Raw genomic sequence first — 16,140 nt, 5'->3', positions numbered from 1 at the left:
TCCCAACCTCCATGTGGATGCTCCCCCATTCCCTCTCTTCCACGACATCATCAAGGGCAAAAAGCATCACCCCTGGGTCCTGCCGGTCTACCCACTAGGTCTAGGATCCTCCCCACATGTGTGGGTCGCTGCCCACCCAGACCAGAGACCGAGATGGCTCTGCACCGATCCCAAGCAGCGCTGACCCCTCTTGCGATAGCAACTCCTCCAGAGCAGACCTTCTAGCAGTAGAAGGGACAGGTGACATGGATGCAGAGGCCTACCCCATTGCCACATCTGCTAAGGATGCCTTGGGTGAGCCTTCTTCTGTCTACCCTGCCATAGGCATGGCCACTCGCATGGATGATGGCTCCGACTACGCTGCCTCTGCCTATGACATCGTGGCCACACCCAGCTGCACCATGCCCACCATGGGGCACCATGGATATGCCCTCCTCCATCTGCTCTCCCATGGACATAGCCATTGGTTATGCCTCCCCGGTCGACATCGTGGCCGCCCTAGCACCACTCTCACTCACCCCAGGCACGACGCTAGCCAGCTCCTGGCGCGTCTGGCGGAAGAGGCTCTTCTATGGCACAAGCTTCAGGAGAGTCCCACGTCCTCCATCACTACAATAGACATGATGGTCAGTTTACGACAAAAATTCATTACAACAAAAGAATGAAAAAACTCTCGACTCACCTCGACGCCATCGGACGATGACATTTTGGGGTCGGCCCACATGACCCGGCTGCTCCTCGTCGGCATGCTAACGCTTAGAGCCCTCCCTCTGCTCGAAGGTCTCAGATAGAGTGGGGCGGCTCGCTCCCGCCGTCTCTAGGGGTGTGTCCTCTTCCTCTTGCTCCAAGAGATGCCACAGGAAGGGCCCTACCTATGGCAAAGGTGGGTCCTTGTCCTCATCGGCTAGATCCTCCTCCTCCTTCTCTTCTTCTTCCACCTTATCTTCCTCCTTCGATGAGCCTTGGCGCCGCTTCCCTCGCTGCTGCCTCGCCTGCTCCTTCGCCCACCATTTCTTCTCCTTGTCATCCTTATCCTTCTTCCTCCGCTCATCGGCAGCATGGTTCGCCGCCCTCACGGCTACGTGCTACGGCAATGGCATGATGGAGGCCCGAAAGCCCAAATCTGCCGGTAGCTCGATAAAGACCGGCTTCGACCATATCACGGGATGTCCTGGGATTAGGAACACGGCGTCGGACTCATCTGTCGCCTCCTTGTTGTGCTGTCAATCTCGCTGTTGCGAAGCAGCCCTTGGGCGAGCACCGTCCCACCGAATTCCACAACTGGCATCATCCTGAACAACGAGAGGGCGCGCACCATCAACGGCGCCACCCTCCTCACATGGTATGCTCCAATGACGCTGGCCTCATGAAGACCGTGGCTCCTTAGGGATGCAACGGCCTTGAGGATGTCACGCATCCTCTTCTTTTCCTTGATGGGTGGCCCCCACGACCATGTCCACGGCGCCTCTTCGATCAGGTGCCTGGTGAAGACCGATAAGGGGGTGGTAGAGTCATTCTTCAAGTAGAACCACTACGCATGCCACCCCTTGTTGGATCTGCATAGCTAGTAGGGCATGTAGTCGGCCACCTGCTGCCCCTAGACATGGATACCCACGCATCCCATCGGCACCGCGATCTCCCTACCTCTGTCCTTCTTCCTATGTAGGGAGACGGCGAAGAAGCACCTCCACAACTCGAAGTGTGGCTCGATCCCTAGGTACCCCTCGCACATCGTGATGAAGGCCACGACATGCTGGATCCCATTGGGGGTTGAAGTGCTGCAGCTCGATCTGGTAGTGGTGCAGCAGCCCTGGAAGAATGGATGAGTGGGGATTGTGAACCCACGCTCGTGGAAGGGCGCGGAGGAGATGATGTAACCATCAGGCGGCATCAGCACATCCTCATGGCTAGGAACCAACCACTCCATCACGTCGGTCCTCCTGCAAAGAAGACCACGCTTAATGAGGCCCTCCATGCGTGCGTGGGTGATGTCGGAGTGCTACCATGACTCCATGGAAAGCGAAGATGGAGGATCAAGGACTTTTTGGTGGCGGCAGAGTAGCAAAGTCTACCGATCTAGGGTGCTGGTGGCAGATTAGCAAGGGCAGTAGATCCGAACGGTGGTGGTGGAAAGGTAGAGAAGGCAAAGTTGTGGTTTAATATGCCAAAACATGAAGGGGGAGGCTGCTATTTATAAGGCGGGGTGAAGCGAGAGGCGAACTGTCCACCTAGATCTACGTGCCCTCCACACCACGTCACATCACCTCTCCGAGAAATGTGCACACGCCACCTCTAGCCGCTCCCTCGAAGGATGTGCCGGAAGACGATTCGCCCCATTTGGTGGGCTGAGAACCGCCACAGGTAAGGAGGGATACGAAACTAAAAATGCTCCCACAGCCCATTCAGGCCTAGGAGTTGGAACGTTGGCCCACCGGTGGGTTCACAATCGCTCTGGGGTACCTTTAGAGTGAGGGGTGGAAAGGGATAGGCCCGCTAGGGCCAATACCTAGGCGCACGAGCGTCGTAGGCATCCCAACCCATGTTCGAGTCTTAGTCAGTTCACAGTCCATGGTTTATCCTCGAAGAAAGGTAGCGAGCCCTTGGGACCGGTTGAATGGACCCAGGAACTATATGGATTGGCCACCAAGAATCTAGAGTCAGTCTCCAGCTGACCCATGCCAGACCCCCATGAACGGGAAGCCGGGGCCCCACTTGGACTAGCCCATTAACAGCTCACCGAGCACTAAGATTCGTCCATCGAGGAAAATATGGCATGGCTCAGCCTCCTCTGTTTTATCAAAAAAACGATTAAGGGAGGACGATCACAAGACGAGCTGACCCCTCAACCAGACCCCCGCTACGCGCAGGGGCTAGAGGGAAGTTGGACTTGCAAGGAGACCGAATACGCGGTCGCATGACGATGATGGATCGATCGGATCCTAGGGATGGATTGGAATCGAGAGAAATCTTTTTTGGCCCCCCGAATCCTGCAGCTACATTTCCCAAGGAGTCCGATCGCGATAGAAGGGAGCACAACCTACCAAGGCTTCCCACAGGTAGCAGAAGATCGAAGCCCTCGAAGTCCCTCCATCCGAAAAAGCCTATGAAGGAGTATCCTACTCCTCCGTAGGCTCGGGAGCTACTATCGGGTATCAGTATTAGGGATACCCAAAGAAGGGATCTGAGGACCGCAGACGGCAAGCTCACCTAGATAATTGAGGATGTATTTCAGTCTTGACCGACCCTGAGGGTACGGGAGTCGTCTCGACCGACCCCTCAGGAACAGGCCCCGTGTCGCCCGACCCTAAGGGCATGGGCTCCATCTCGCCTGACCCCTTGGGCACAGGCCCCATGTTGCCTGACCCCGAGGGTACAACAACCATGCCACTCGACCCCGAGGGCGCGGGCTCCATCTCGCCCAATGGGGATCCATACCATCTCCAGCCACTATGGGTCTAAGGGTACAACCCCAGGGTCAACGTCAGGCCACGCCCAGTGGTTCACATCGTCAATAGTGACTTGTGCGTGGTCGCTGTGCTGCCTACTCCTCGTACAGCCGCTGACAGGCACGTCGGTTCACCACACCGTCCACCAGGACGGGATGGGACATCATGACCAGCTGATGACATCGGGGCATGTCACCAGTGGTGAACAAGAGCCCGACGTAGAGCTGTCCCCGTCACCATCTACAATGTCGGTGGGACCCGTATGAAGGAGAAGAAGGACACGGTGGCCCTCGAGGCCTTCTTCTCCCTCGTTTTTCTTCTTTTCTCTCTCTGTAACCTACGCCTTCCCCTTCACCTATAAAAGGGGAAGCAAGACACCCCAAGAAGGGGCAAGGAGCATGCAGCTAACGAGCACACAGCTGAACAAACTCTTAGCACTCTTCAATCCTTCCACCAGAGACCTGGGATCCGCTCCCTCTCTCGTCCGTTTGTAACACCTACTATAAACTAGTGTCAGGTAACATGAGCAAGCAGCAGACTGGACGTAGGGACATTCCGCCCGAACCAATATAAATCCTTGTGTCCTCCGAGCACACCATCCGGGCTAGACGCGCAGATACAAATTTACTAGCGGTGATCCAAAACACCGACACTACCGGCCTTCCGAGAGTGGTTGGTTGTGCTTCAATTCGTGCAGTGGATGGCTTTGTGCCCTACGTGGGCTGTTGGCTTGGTCGCTGGGCCGATTCTACCGTATACTCGCCGATGCGCGGGAAGTCGATGCGGACCCGTATACTCGCCAACATGTGGGAAGTCGCTGCGGACTCATCGGCGCGCTGCTCCAGTCCGAACGTTCGGACCGAAAGATTTTCGGAGAAAGGAATATGCTAGAGCAGTCTTTTTCACCTTATTCTTCTCCTATATGATTGTTTTTAGGGAAAGAAGACTGCCTTAATATGATGGAGTTGCACTTGGCTCTTCTTTTTTGGGAGGGGTGGGTGGGTTAGGCCTCTAGGCGCACGTGAAGTGGAACTAGGTTTGAAGCGCAGAAGCTCTCTACTGTTGGGCCCAGGTGTGGAAGCCCACGGGCCCTCTAACGTTGAGCGCAAAACTCGGCATTGGACCCAATTGATATGAGGCCCGGCACATTGGTGGCCGCAAACTAGGGTCGACTTCCCGGAGACATTCCGGCGCGGATTCGACTCTCTCGTCCTACTCGTCTCATGGATCATATGGAAAGAGTGCAACAGGCGAACCTTTGACCGTCTCGCGAGAACTACCACACAGGTCCTCGACGTCATCCGTGAGGAAGCAGACGCCTGTGTCGCCGCCGGGTTCCGGGCCCTTGCGTCGCTGCTCGCCGCGGTCACCTAGGAGTGGGCCGCTCCCCTAACTTCCTGTCGCACAATTTGTTAACCCCTTAGTACACCTTCTTAGCACCACCGTTCAAGCCTGTGTTCCTGTCTGTGTTCGTTCCGCTTGCTGACTGAGGCATCTCACCGCCGTTGGCAACGGGACATGTAACATTTCCCATTTCACTTAATGAAACACGTGCTATGCACGCTTTCAAAAAAAAAAAAAGAGGCCCAGCACGTTAGGCAGGCCTTAAACTTATCTCAGCTCTAACAGGCCTCCATGTGGCCTTTTCTTTTCATGCCTACACACAGCCTCAGCGGTTCAGCTTAGAGACATCATCATCAACTGGCGAACGTGCCGTCGGGATTCCTGCCTCCCATTCCGATCCCGTATGCCAGTGGTGATGATAATCAAGACATTGGATCCCGAACTGTGCATTTCGTCTGGATTTGATTGGTCGAGACCCACGCCATGTTCGATTTGTGGCCGTTTGATGATGATACCGTACCGTGGCCACGTATGATTAACCGGACTGTTGTTTGCACGCAGGAAATAAATCTGGTCTACCGGTAGCCTGATCGATCCATAGCAAGCAGTTGGCAGTACGAGAACTGCTAGCACTTGTCGCACGCTGACACGGAATCGGTATATGACGTGGCATTGGGAGCACGGTGGGACTCCGGCGGTCCGGCCTCGGCACAACGTACAAGCAGCGTCTCTTTCTATCCGTTTCAATGAGATTTTTTTTAACATCGGCCCTGTTCATTTGAGTTATAAACCTTATTTTTTCAGTGAATAAATAATATTTTTCTATCATAATAAATTAGTCAATATTATTTTTAGCCATGGCTTATCAGCCAGACGAACGGAGCCATCGTTTCAATGAGATCTTGAACAGTCCTTAACCACACCACCACCGCATGCACCAAAAAAGCGCGGAGAGGCGAGCGCGGAAACGTTCCAATCCAACGGCCCGAGAGAGATCGATCGGCCGTTTGTCACGTGATCGATCGAGGGACCCAGACGGCGCGACGTGTGTGTACCTACCTGCCGTCTGCGCAATTGTAGCCACCACGGGACGGCACACATACAAGAACCGTCACGAGGAAGCCGGATACGGAGGAGAAGGGACCAAGTCCGGAGGACGCACGCACGCCCGGTGCTTTTTTCCCCCGTATATATATATCGCACACAGATCCCGTTCGCCAATCTCGCGGAGACCCTGCAACCAAAGCTTCAGCTGCGATCAGGTGCAGAGCAGCGGTGGCCGCGGATCGGATCGCTGCGGTGAAGTGAAGGGCGAACCGAGAACAACACTAGGCAGCCAGAGGCACTAGCTTCCGACTTCCTAGCAGCGAGTCGACAGGAGGATCGGAGGCCGGCAAGTGGTTGGCGCAAGTTGTCAGGTGAGCGGGCGCCTTCCGTGCCGCATCTTGTCACGCACAGCTGCTGTGTTGCCCGCTCCGCCTCTTCGTGCGGACCGCGCGCGGCTGGGGGCTTGTTCTTTCGTCTTCCCTCGCGGCTCATGGGCGCTGCTGCGGCCAATGCAGGGGCGTTGCCGGAGTCGTGCGGCGGCCAGCGGCCGGGAGCGGGAGCGATGGGGGGCTACGAGCTCGTCCGCAGCGACGACGCGCCTGCCGCCATCGCCGTGGATCTGGAGGCCGGCGGCACCACGGCGCCATGCGGCGACGATTACCCCAAGCGCCGCGGCGGGTCCACGCCCTCTCCGGCGCCGCAGGCGTCGACTCGGCAGCGCCTCGTCTCGCTCGACGTGTTCCGTGGGATCACCGTGCTGGTACGTATGAACAAACCACTCGCATCGATCCTCTCTCCTCTGCTTGCTCGCTCCTTCCTGTTATTATTTGAATATTTGATGATTGAATTGAATGGTTGGCTATACGTTTTTAATTCCCTACCAAATCGATTTGCTTGCTTGCTGAGTGGGGTCTCTGCTCTGCTGTCGATCGACTCTGCTTGCTATGGTCTTGGTGCCAACCACACATGTTCATGGATAATCATGATGCGTGCGTGGTGGTGGCAGTAGCAGCGGTAGTAGTTCAGTTTGCTTTCTTCTTTTTGCCCTTTTTGTTCGTACTTAAACGGGAGTAATCAAAAGGAAGTATAGGGTTGCTTAAACAAACCCATCAGTACAAGCTTTAGCTTTATATATATCATCAGGGAATATTACCAGCCAGTGAGGCCTGCATCGAGCGACACGACGGCTTCCGATTCTGTCCGTCCATGCCGCCATCAACCTGTTGCTCCTCCAGCTCTGTTCTCTTCTTCTTCCTCAAACAGCAAATCCCTCCGTTCTGAGCTTTTCTGCCGGTCTATTTCTGTTGACGTACAGTCACTGCTGTAGTCATTATTATCGATAGGCAGAAAGCTTAGATCAGATCACCGTCTTGATGCATGCCTATGGAGATATTGTTATTTAGACCTGAAAACAAGATTAATAATCACCGGCTTGGCTTGCCGGATTCGCAAGGGTGTGTAGCTTGCTCCTGTCGCATCACCCAACTCGACACCAAAACCGTCGGTGCTCCGTTGTGGCCCAATGTAACCAGTACCACAAGCAAATTTTCACTTATTTTACATTAACCCGGTGCAACGCAAGTATTAAAAAAGTGGAACAAATTATTTTAGGTTTCTATAAGATAGATCTACATGGTATATGTGATAAAGATCATGAAACCGACTTTATATTTTCTATATGTAATCAGATTTGTAGATTTTTTAATATGTTCGTCTACAAGCCACATGCATCCTGTAGGCATGAGAAAAAACTCGTGGCCCCGGTGCAACGTACCGGCATATATCTATATAGAAAAAAGTATCATATATATCAAGATGCAGCTTAAAATATACAACAGATTAAATGATTGGTCGAACCTGTAATAGTAGAGATATTCTCGCAAAGTGAGCGACATGATGCGCACTGGAATTAGGATAGATTGGTCGAACCTGTAATAGTAGAGATATTCTCGCAAAGTGAGCGACATGATGCGCACTGGAATTAGGATATAAAATTAATCAGAGGGTCTAGATCTAGAGCGGATTAGTAGAGGTGCTCGAAAGGGTAGCTTGTATGAGCATATGTTTATATTTATAGGATGAATATGCATATATGTATGTAATTTGTATTGCAAATATATGAATATGCATATATGTATGTAATTTGTAATAGCCAATAGAGATTAAAGGTGGAATTTGGAGATTTTTTTCTTTCTAAAAGAGTAAAGAATAGAAAGAGTGCAAGATGCTATAAATGATGTGCCATCATTTTCGACTCTGCTCTGTCTATTTGATGCTTAGAATCTGTGCCTTTATAGCTCTGACTTATCAATATGCTTAGAATCATGGATGAAAATATCTAAGATACGAAATATCTAGACTATTAACATGTAGCCCACCTACTCTCTGACAAAATGTTCTTCACTATTAATATGTAGCTCACTTACTTTTCTTACAAATGTTCTTGGAGTCTTTGCATCAACTAGCTAAGGGTAGTCTGAACCGAGAAACTATTAGATACAACACTTGCCTAAGTCATGTAGACACTGTATTTAGAAAATCATATTCTTAATGAATAGTATCTTCAAAATAAATTTTTATCTAATCAAGTAATCATGTATCTTTTCCCTCCTATCATCTACTTATCACATCTCTTTATAGTCTTAGTTCCCATATGGACATAGTTTTCTTGTATAAGAAACAATTTTCTCCTCTCTCTTCCTTAATTCTAATGATGCATCACCATTTTGTTTAGGTAGCATCCTAATTAATGAATGAACAAAGAAATCATTCTAGTTTTTTTTATTAAGACTGCCCTTATGTGCGCAGCTCTCTCTCTCTCTCTCTCTCTCTTATCTTCTCTATTTCAACTCATCACAAATCTGACGTGGCAACTCTCGTAGCTCGCGTATGTCACGTGATTATACTTGCTCTTACAGTGTAGCAACCCGCCCTATTGGCTGACCAGTCTGGAACAGGAGAAAAGCATGAGTGTTTAGTCGGTGGGCGAGATCCAGCATGCCTGTGCGGCGATCAGAAAACAGCTGGAGTACTAACAGAATGTTGGGGAGCTGCAGGGCAAAAAATAAACAGGCCTTATAATCCATATTTTTTTAACTAATAAATAATAGTTTTTCTCTCACAATAAATTAACGAACATTACTTCGGGTCATGATTTATCAGTCCAATGAACTGGGTGACCTAGAGCACGAGCCGCATTGGGCGTGGCCGCGTGGATACAGTAACCACCTAGCCTCCTGTGCATACACACTGTCATCACGCGCCACGTGTCCATCCAGAAGAATCAGACGACTGTGCCTCGTCTGCAGTTCACCCTGCTTTGCTTCTTGGTCCCACCTGGTCATGCGCGGCTCGAGTCGCCCCGGCTCCCGTCTGCTACGGTTGCCATCAGACCCGTATGCCGTCCACGCGGCACCATCTAACGTACGTGTGCAAGACTAACCACGTGCATCCTGTCTCCACCAGATTTTCTTCCGGCCGCGTGGGGCGACAGGGCGGCGGGGCCATATTCCCGGGAGACCCAGCAGCAGCCAGCAGCGACGCCGAAAAGCATATGCCCTGTGCTCATGCCCGCGTCGCGTCGGCGAGCGGCCGGTGTCCTCTCCACGTCGGGACAAGCCCATGACACCATGAGACGAGCGGTGCCTTTTGCCATGTGCCCCGGGAGCGCCGGCATGTACGCGAGCGTGGTGTCCGTCCCTCTGCCGGTTCTGGCACGCTCGCGCGAGCCGTGAGTCCCGCCAGTCGCGTTAGCTTTTGGCCATACTTTGGGTAGTTGTTGGGGCTGCTAGCTCAGTTCCGTGCTCAAGATGATCATTGGGTCGGTGCACCGCGTCATCGGGGAGCCTGGAACAAGTCCCGGCATCGCGGCGGAGCGCGTGTAAACCAACGCCACGAGTGGGGTGGTGGGCGTAACCGGAGGAGAGGATCGGTTCCACCTGTCGCACCGCCGGCCGGCGGGTGCGCCTGCTCCACATGTATCGGCAAAGCCACCAGTCCACCACTACAATCCTTGCTTGGCCCGCGACGGGTTCGGGGAGCCCACAGGAAACGCGGGAATCGTCGGATGCGTGAGTGTCCAGGGTGACCTCGTCGACATGCGGTCAGGGCCATGGATGGATCAAAAGTTCGAAACGCGTTCCCGTGTGCCCCGTCCGGCAGCTTCATGTGAGCCACACATGACAATGACGTGATCCAGACACGGTCAACAAGGATCTTGCAGCTGTTGCCTGCTTGCTCTTGCTGATCTTGGTGCCCGCCAGATAGATAGATGCCCAGATGTATGGCGCAGAGCCGCAGAGGCGTACGACCGCACCCACGGGCAACAGACAGGGGAGCATCCTCTGTCCCTGTCGCGTAGATCGTGTGGCCTGATACGCCGTACGGGTGTTCTACCCCGGTCACACGTAGTACGAGCGACCTCTCGGCCTTCGTCTGGGGAAGAATGGGTCGCGTCACGTCATTTGCGAACGCGTGACTACTAGTTCGGTAGTCGGCAACAACAGTGTCGGTGTCAAGCCAAACACAGCGCAGCTACGAGGCTCGATGGAGCGACGACCGTGGACGGACTGCTACACGGCAACAGACAGAAGTCTTCTAGGATCAGATGGTCTCCGACATCTTGAGATAAGGCCCCGTTTAGATACGAAGATTTTTTTTTAGCTTTTGGCTACTGTAACACTTTTGTTTGTATTTGACAAAAATTATTCAATTATTGACTATTTAGGTTTAAAAGATTCGTCTCGCTAATTACGGACAAACTGTATAATTAGTTATTCTTTTTACCTATATTTAATGCTCTATGTATGTGCTGCAAGATTTGATGTAACGAAGAATCTTAAAAAATTTTGGATTTTGGGTGGGGCCTTGTTTAGATCACCTCCAAATTCTAAGTTTTTTCACTCTCTCTCCATCATATCAATTTTTAGCCGCTTGCATGGAACATTAAATGTAGGTAAAAAAAATAACTAATTACACAGTTTAGTTCGAAATCATGAGATGAATCTTTGGAGCTTAGTTGGTCCACGATTGGACAATATTTACTAAATAAGACGAAAGTGTTACTATTTATCGGGTTGAAATTTTTTGCAATCTAAACCTGGCCTGGGATGGACTGCGAAAATGCAGATCAGTCAATATCCAGTGATAAGCCAATTGAAAGTCTCGCTTGGATTCAAAAGTGGAGCAGCAGCCTTTAGATGTCACGTCACCACCCGTTCTATCCTGTCAGGCAGAAGGAGTGCCCGGTAACCACTACAACCTCGTTCGGATGGCTGAAACTCAGTTTAAATTGACTGAAAAATACGGTTTTGATTGAATTATTATGAGAGAAAAGTACTATTGTAACTAAAAATCGAATAAATCGTTTTTAAGATAAGCCGAACGGACCTGCATGATCTTGAACTAGTAGGCAGTAGCACAGTGTGACTGTGTGCCCGTCTGCGGTCTGCCCGACTCGACGTTCCCAATTTGCCCAGTCTAAGGCCGACGCCCGCGACGGGTGAGCAGATAGCATGATGGGGATGGAGCAAATCTGATGGGATCCCCAGGGGCGCCCCTCCTGCTACGGCAGCTGGTCCCGATTTTGCAGATGCCAACGACGACGTTCATGACAGGCCGGGTTTCTATCGATCTGGGTCATCGCTGCGCGTGCTTGACTGCTTGTCCAATGGATCGAAAATGACACCCATGTTGGTATGCACAGGAAACCACGCGCATACCGCATACGTACGCGCGTATACACACACCTTGCCGACAGTGACCGGTACGTCTAGCTGACTAGCTCTACTCGATCTAGCCTAGCCCATGCCCATGTCCATCCGAATGCATGCGTTCCCTTAAAATATCAAGCATCATCTCTGATTCCCCGCCCTGAGCTTGTTTGTTGAGTGGAGCACGGCATGGCATCGCCAATCAGTCGAGGTTGATTACTCCTTCACCACTACGCCAAAGGTGACAGGGTACTAGCTAGTAGTCGAAGAAGCTAGGCCCTTGTTTAGTTGGGTGAATTTGGATTTTGGGGCTACTGTAGTACGTTCGTTTTTATTTGACAAATAGTGTTCAAACATGGACTAATTAGGCTCAAAACGTTCGTCTCGTAATTTCCCACTAAACTGTGCAATTAGTTTTTCTTTTCATCTACATTTAATGCTCCATGCACGGGCCGCAAACATTCGATGTGACAGGTACTGTAGCAACTTTTTGGAAGTTGGTCACCAACTAAACACGCGCTAGGCAATTTGACCCAGCAGGGTCACGGTCGGCGGTTAGGTCCCCGTCGCTGTGAAGCTCTTGCTTTGGTGATTCACCTCTCCACCTACTGCTCTTTGCTACGTTGCTCGCCATGTTTGGACAACAGAGAAGGTCGTCTTTTCTACTGCGCGGCATTAATTGCAATGGCCGCCGTGGAGTTTGCGTAGACGGCATAGATGAAGTCATCGACTGAAAAACCTTGTAGGATTAATTACTCGTCTGCGTCATGACTCATGACTCATGACTCATGACTCATGACTCATGACTCATGAATTGGTCAGTGGATCCTGGCTCAATACTCAATTAGTGCGTGCTTGCCACGAAACATGCGACACATAGTGCAGTGCTAAGCTACTTGCATCACGCAATGTTCTTGGTGTTGCCACACTTCTATCTGATGGTGTTGCCGAGTGCTGACGGTAATGGCTAGCGTACGCGCTTTCTCCCCCGATTAGAATATTTGTCTTTCGATCGTGAAATGCATTTGGAGCCCGGAATCTGATGCCACACCACCATATGCAACGTGAAGTTTTCTTTTCTTTTCTTTTTCCTCTAAACGAATATGTAACGTGAAGTTGTTATCACTTTTCATCGAATAATCCTTCCTACATTTCCCAAAATTTTATAATCATACATGTTTTTTGAAATAAAAAAATAGCAGTAATTCAAGAACCACTAATTTATTATTACTAGGGAAAAAAAATCATTGGCAGTGGAACCAGCATATTCTGGTTTATTTGGTCCTTTTAGCGCGATAAGATGTGGCCTAGAGTTTCACCAAACGTGTTCTTATATTTTAGCCTCTAAATAGATTTGCAAATGCTTGCTTTAGCCACACCGGTACTTATCAAATAATAATGTTTCGTTGGTCCCCTATCATTTTCATTGAAATAAAACACTTGTTTAAAATTCAAACAGAAGCTAATCAAAAGTTTCTTTTCCTGTGGCAGCTGATGATCATCGTGGATGACGCCGGGTCATTCATTCCGGCGATGAACCACTCCCCCTGGGATGGCGTAACAGTGGCCGACTTTGTCATGCCTTTCTTCCTCTTCATCGTCGGAGTCGCCCTGGCGCTCGCGTACAAGGTAGTACACGCGCGCTGGCAAAAGCGATATGGCGATGCTTGTTCCCCCTTTCGTTTTCGTTTTTGAAACCGCCAACAGTGACCTCTACGACTCGCTGAAACCTAACGATCGCGTCACCTTATTGATTTGTTTTATTTACAGAGAGTCCCGAACAAGTTGGACGCTACGAAAAAGGCAGTGCTTCGTGCACTGAAGCTGTTTTGCCTTGGTCTTGTTCTACAAGGTATGACGAGGGCTGCTATGTTTCTTCAACTGACCAAAGGTACACTTGTGGAAATGAAAATGCGGTTGATCTGATGCCTTTTCGCTGCACTACGCAGGTGGATTCTTTCATGGTGTTCGCAGTCTAACTTTTGGGGTTGACCTTCAAGAACTACGGCTGATGGGTATACTGCAGGTATATGGAATGCATATCGTTTTGTTATGAGCTTTGTATTTGTCCATTGACAATATAAAATTGGTGTTTGGTAAGTAACTACGTATGTAAGTGATGCCATGAATTTTTGGTTGCAGAGAATTGCAATAGCTTATCTGTTGACTGCCCTCTGTGAAATTTGGCTCAAAGGAGATGAAGATGTAGACTATGGATACGATTTGCTCAAGCGATACCGCTACCAACTGTGAGTTTAGACCAAAAGTACTCCCTTGTTTGCACTATGGGAAAGATCACGAACCATTTTGTTCGATATTAGTCAGTTCTTATGTTTCTAACACTGTATACTGCTTTTTATCCAGGTTCGTAGGCGCAGTCGTGGCGATCACATACATGTCTCTGTTGTACGGTACCTATGTTCCTGACTGGGAGTACCAGACGTCAGGTCCTGGCTCCATAGAGAAGTCTTTCTTTGTAAGTTCTACTTCATCATTTCTTTATGCTAAGAGGTGTTCACTGAATTGGCACAACTAGTGCCCGTTCGTTAAAAAAAAAGGTGTTCACTGAACACTATTCAGTATTATCACTGATGAGCTTCAAATTCGTAATCTTTCTTAGGTGAAATGTGGAGTAAGAGGTGACACCAGCCCAGGCTGCAATGCGGTTGGCATGATCGACCGTAAAATCTTGGGTATCCAGCATCTTTACGGCCGACCGGTTTTTGCACGATCCAAGGTTCTTTTTAATAGCATTGCTATTTCTTTTCTTCAGGAGATTTTTTTTTTACTTCAGGAGATTTCTGTCTCTTGTCTATACGATCTCTGATTTCTTTTCTCCTGTGGCAGCAATGCAGCATCGACTGGCCACAAAATGGCCCCCTTCCTCCTGATGCTCCCTCTTGGTGCCAGGCCCCTTTTGACCCTGAAGGGCTTCTTAGGTCAGTAATAAAACTCTTCGTCATTTCTTGAAATCTTCCTTTTGTAGATGTAATGCAAGTTCTGCAGCCACGGAAAATGCTGACTGTAGTTTCTTTCTGCTCTCATCAGTTCCGTGATGGCCATTGTCACATGCTTGATTGGGCTCCAGTACGGACACATCATCGTACATTTTCAGGTACCGTACTTGCAAATTTCAATATCAGTTTGATCAGCATACCATTGACCAGTGCAACAGTCCTTAACTTTCGCTCTCTCCTAAATCTGTTTTGCAGAAACACAGGGAGAGGATAATGAACTGGCTAATCCCTTCCTTCAGCATGCTAGTCCTAGCCTTCGCTATGGACTTCTTTGGTAAGCACTACTAGAGTGAGCCTAGCAGCCATGCACAATTCTCTTTCCTGATCATCAAGAACATTACCATTGACCGCTCGTGTTCTTTGCCAGGACTGCACATGAACAAGCCATTGTACACCCTGAGCTACACCTTAGCCACCGCCGGCGCCGCGGGGCTCCTCTTCTCCGGAATATACACGCTGGTCGACATCTACGGGTATCGGCGGCTGACCTTTGCCATGGAATGGATGGGGATGCACGCGCTGATGATATACGTCCTGATCGCTTGCAACATCTTGCCCATATTCATCCACGGCTTCTATTGGAAGGAGCCCAAGAACAACCTTGTGAGTTTCGACCGATGCTGTAACCTTCCTTTCAGCCAGATTCCAGTTATTAACGCAACTGAAAGTCGGGACCCGGCCGATTTTGTCGGCATCTAACGAGCTTGACTTGGTTTTGTGTTGCAGCTGAAGTTCATCGGAATTGGAGCATGAGGTGATGAACTGCTGACGGTACACGAATATACGGATATTATTTAGGAGTCTATTCGGACAGATAGGGATGAAAACGGTCGGAAACGGTATTATAATATAGAAAACGAAAGCGGTCGGTTCGGGATATTTCTACGTTTTAGCAATTAAAGAGTACAAAAAAATGGTTGCGAAACCAATTAAAAATGACAAATTTTTATGTTTGGCAAAATTCGAAAACAAAATCATAATATAGAAAACGGTATCATAATATAGAAAACGAAAGTGATCGGTTCGAAATATTTCCGTACCGTTTTCATCCCTACGGACAGAGACAGAGAAACACGTGCATTCAGGCCAGGTTTTGCTATACGGCCAGTGCACATTGTTGCTGCACAGAGTGCCTTTCTCTGTGAGCTCTTGTATATGATAAAAAGCCTGTTGTATATAACGACGACACGATCTGAAAGGAAAAATATAGTAGTATATAGTGATCTTTCGTGTTTTTTTTTCCACGACCATGCTTTTGGCACGTTTTTCGTTAAGAGGAAAAAGATTTTGTAGTACAAACGAGCACGGTAATTAAACAATTACCGAGACCCCTTCCCTCACAACCCGGAACCCCTGAGGCGCACTATATTACATACAAACAGTCATGCGACCAAACAACAAAACTCGAAGAGACCTAAATCATAGTAGAGCGAGCAGCAACTTTATTCAAGTGAACCCGGACAACATCTACATCAGCTTCATCGATAATCAGCTGCATCTCTTCCGGCGTAGAACTGATGTTCCTTAATGTTCTCGCATTCCTCTGCTTCCAAAGCATCCAACCGAATAGCAAAA

General features: G+C 49.6%; 1 protein-coding gene across 2 annotated transcripts; it reads left to right on the top strand.

Annotated features, from left to right (window-relative positions):
- The first annotated feature begins 5,759 nt into the window (after positions 1-5,759).
- Positions 5,760-15,805, top strand: LOC136494875 (uncharacterized). Of its 2 annotated transcripts, XM_066491046.1 has the most exons (13): positions 5,760-6,208; positions 6,353-6,597; positions 13,040-13,177; positions 13,319-13,400; positions 13,498-13,574; positions 13,691-13,797; positions 13,913-14,024; positions 14,169-14,285; positions 14,396-14,487; positions 14,597-14,663; positions 14,761-14,839; positions 14,933-15,168; positions 15,292-15,805. In XM_066491046.1, exons 2-13 carry the CDS (start codon positions 6,400-6,402, stop codon positions 15,316-15,318), a joined length of 1,332 nt encoding a protein of 443 aa, XP_066347143.1. In that variant the 5' UTR covers positions 5,760-6,208; positions 6,353-6,399; the 3' UTR covers positions 15,319-15,805. The 2 variants fall into 2 exon arrangements, with proteins under 2 accessions (XP_066347143.1, XP_066347142.1); XM_066491045.1 differs by lacking the exon at positions 5,760-6,208 and having other exon boundaries at positions 6,215-6,597.
- The last annotated feature ends 335 nt before the right edge of the window (positions 15,806-16,140 follow it).

This window comes from Miscanthus floridulus, chromosome 11 (assembly GCF_019320115.1).
Source record: "Miscanthus floridulus cultivar M001 chromosome 11, ASM1932011v1, whole genome shotgun sequence".
Lineage (NCBI taxonomy): Eukaryota > Viridiplantae > Streptophyta > Magnoliopsida > Poales > Poaceae > Miscanthus > Miscanthus floridulus.
This window is presented reverse-complemented; position numbering and strand designations above follow the sequence as displayed.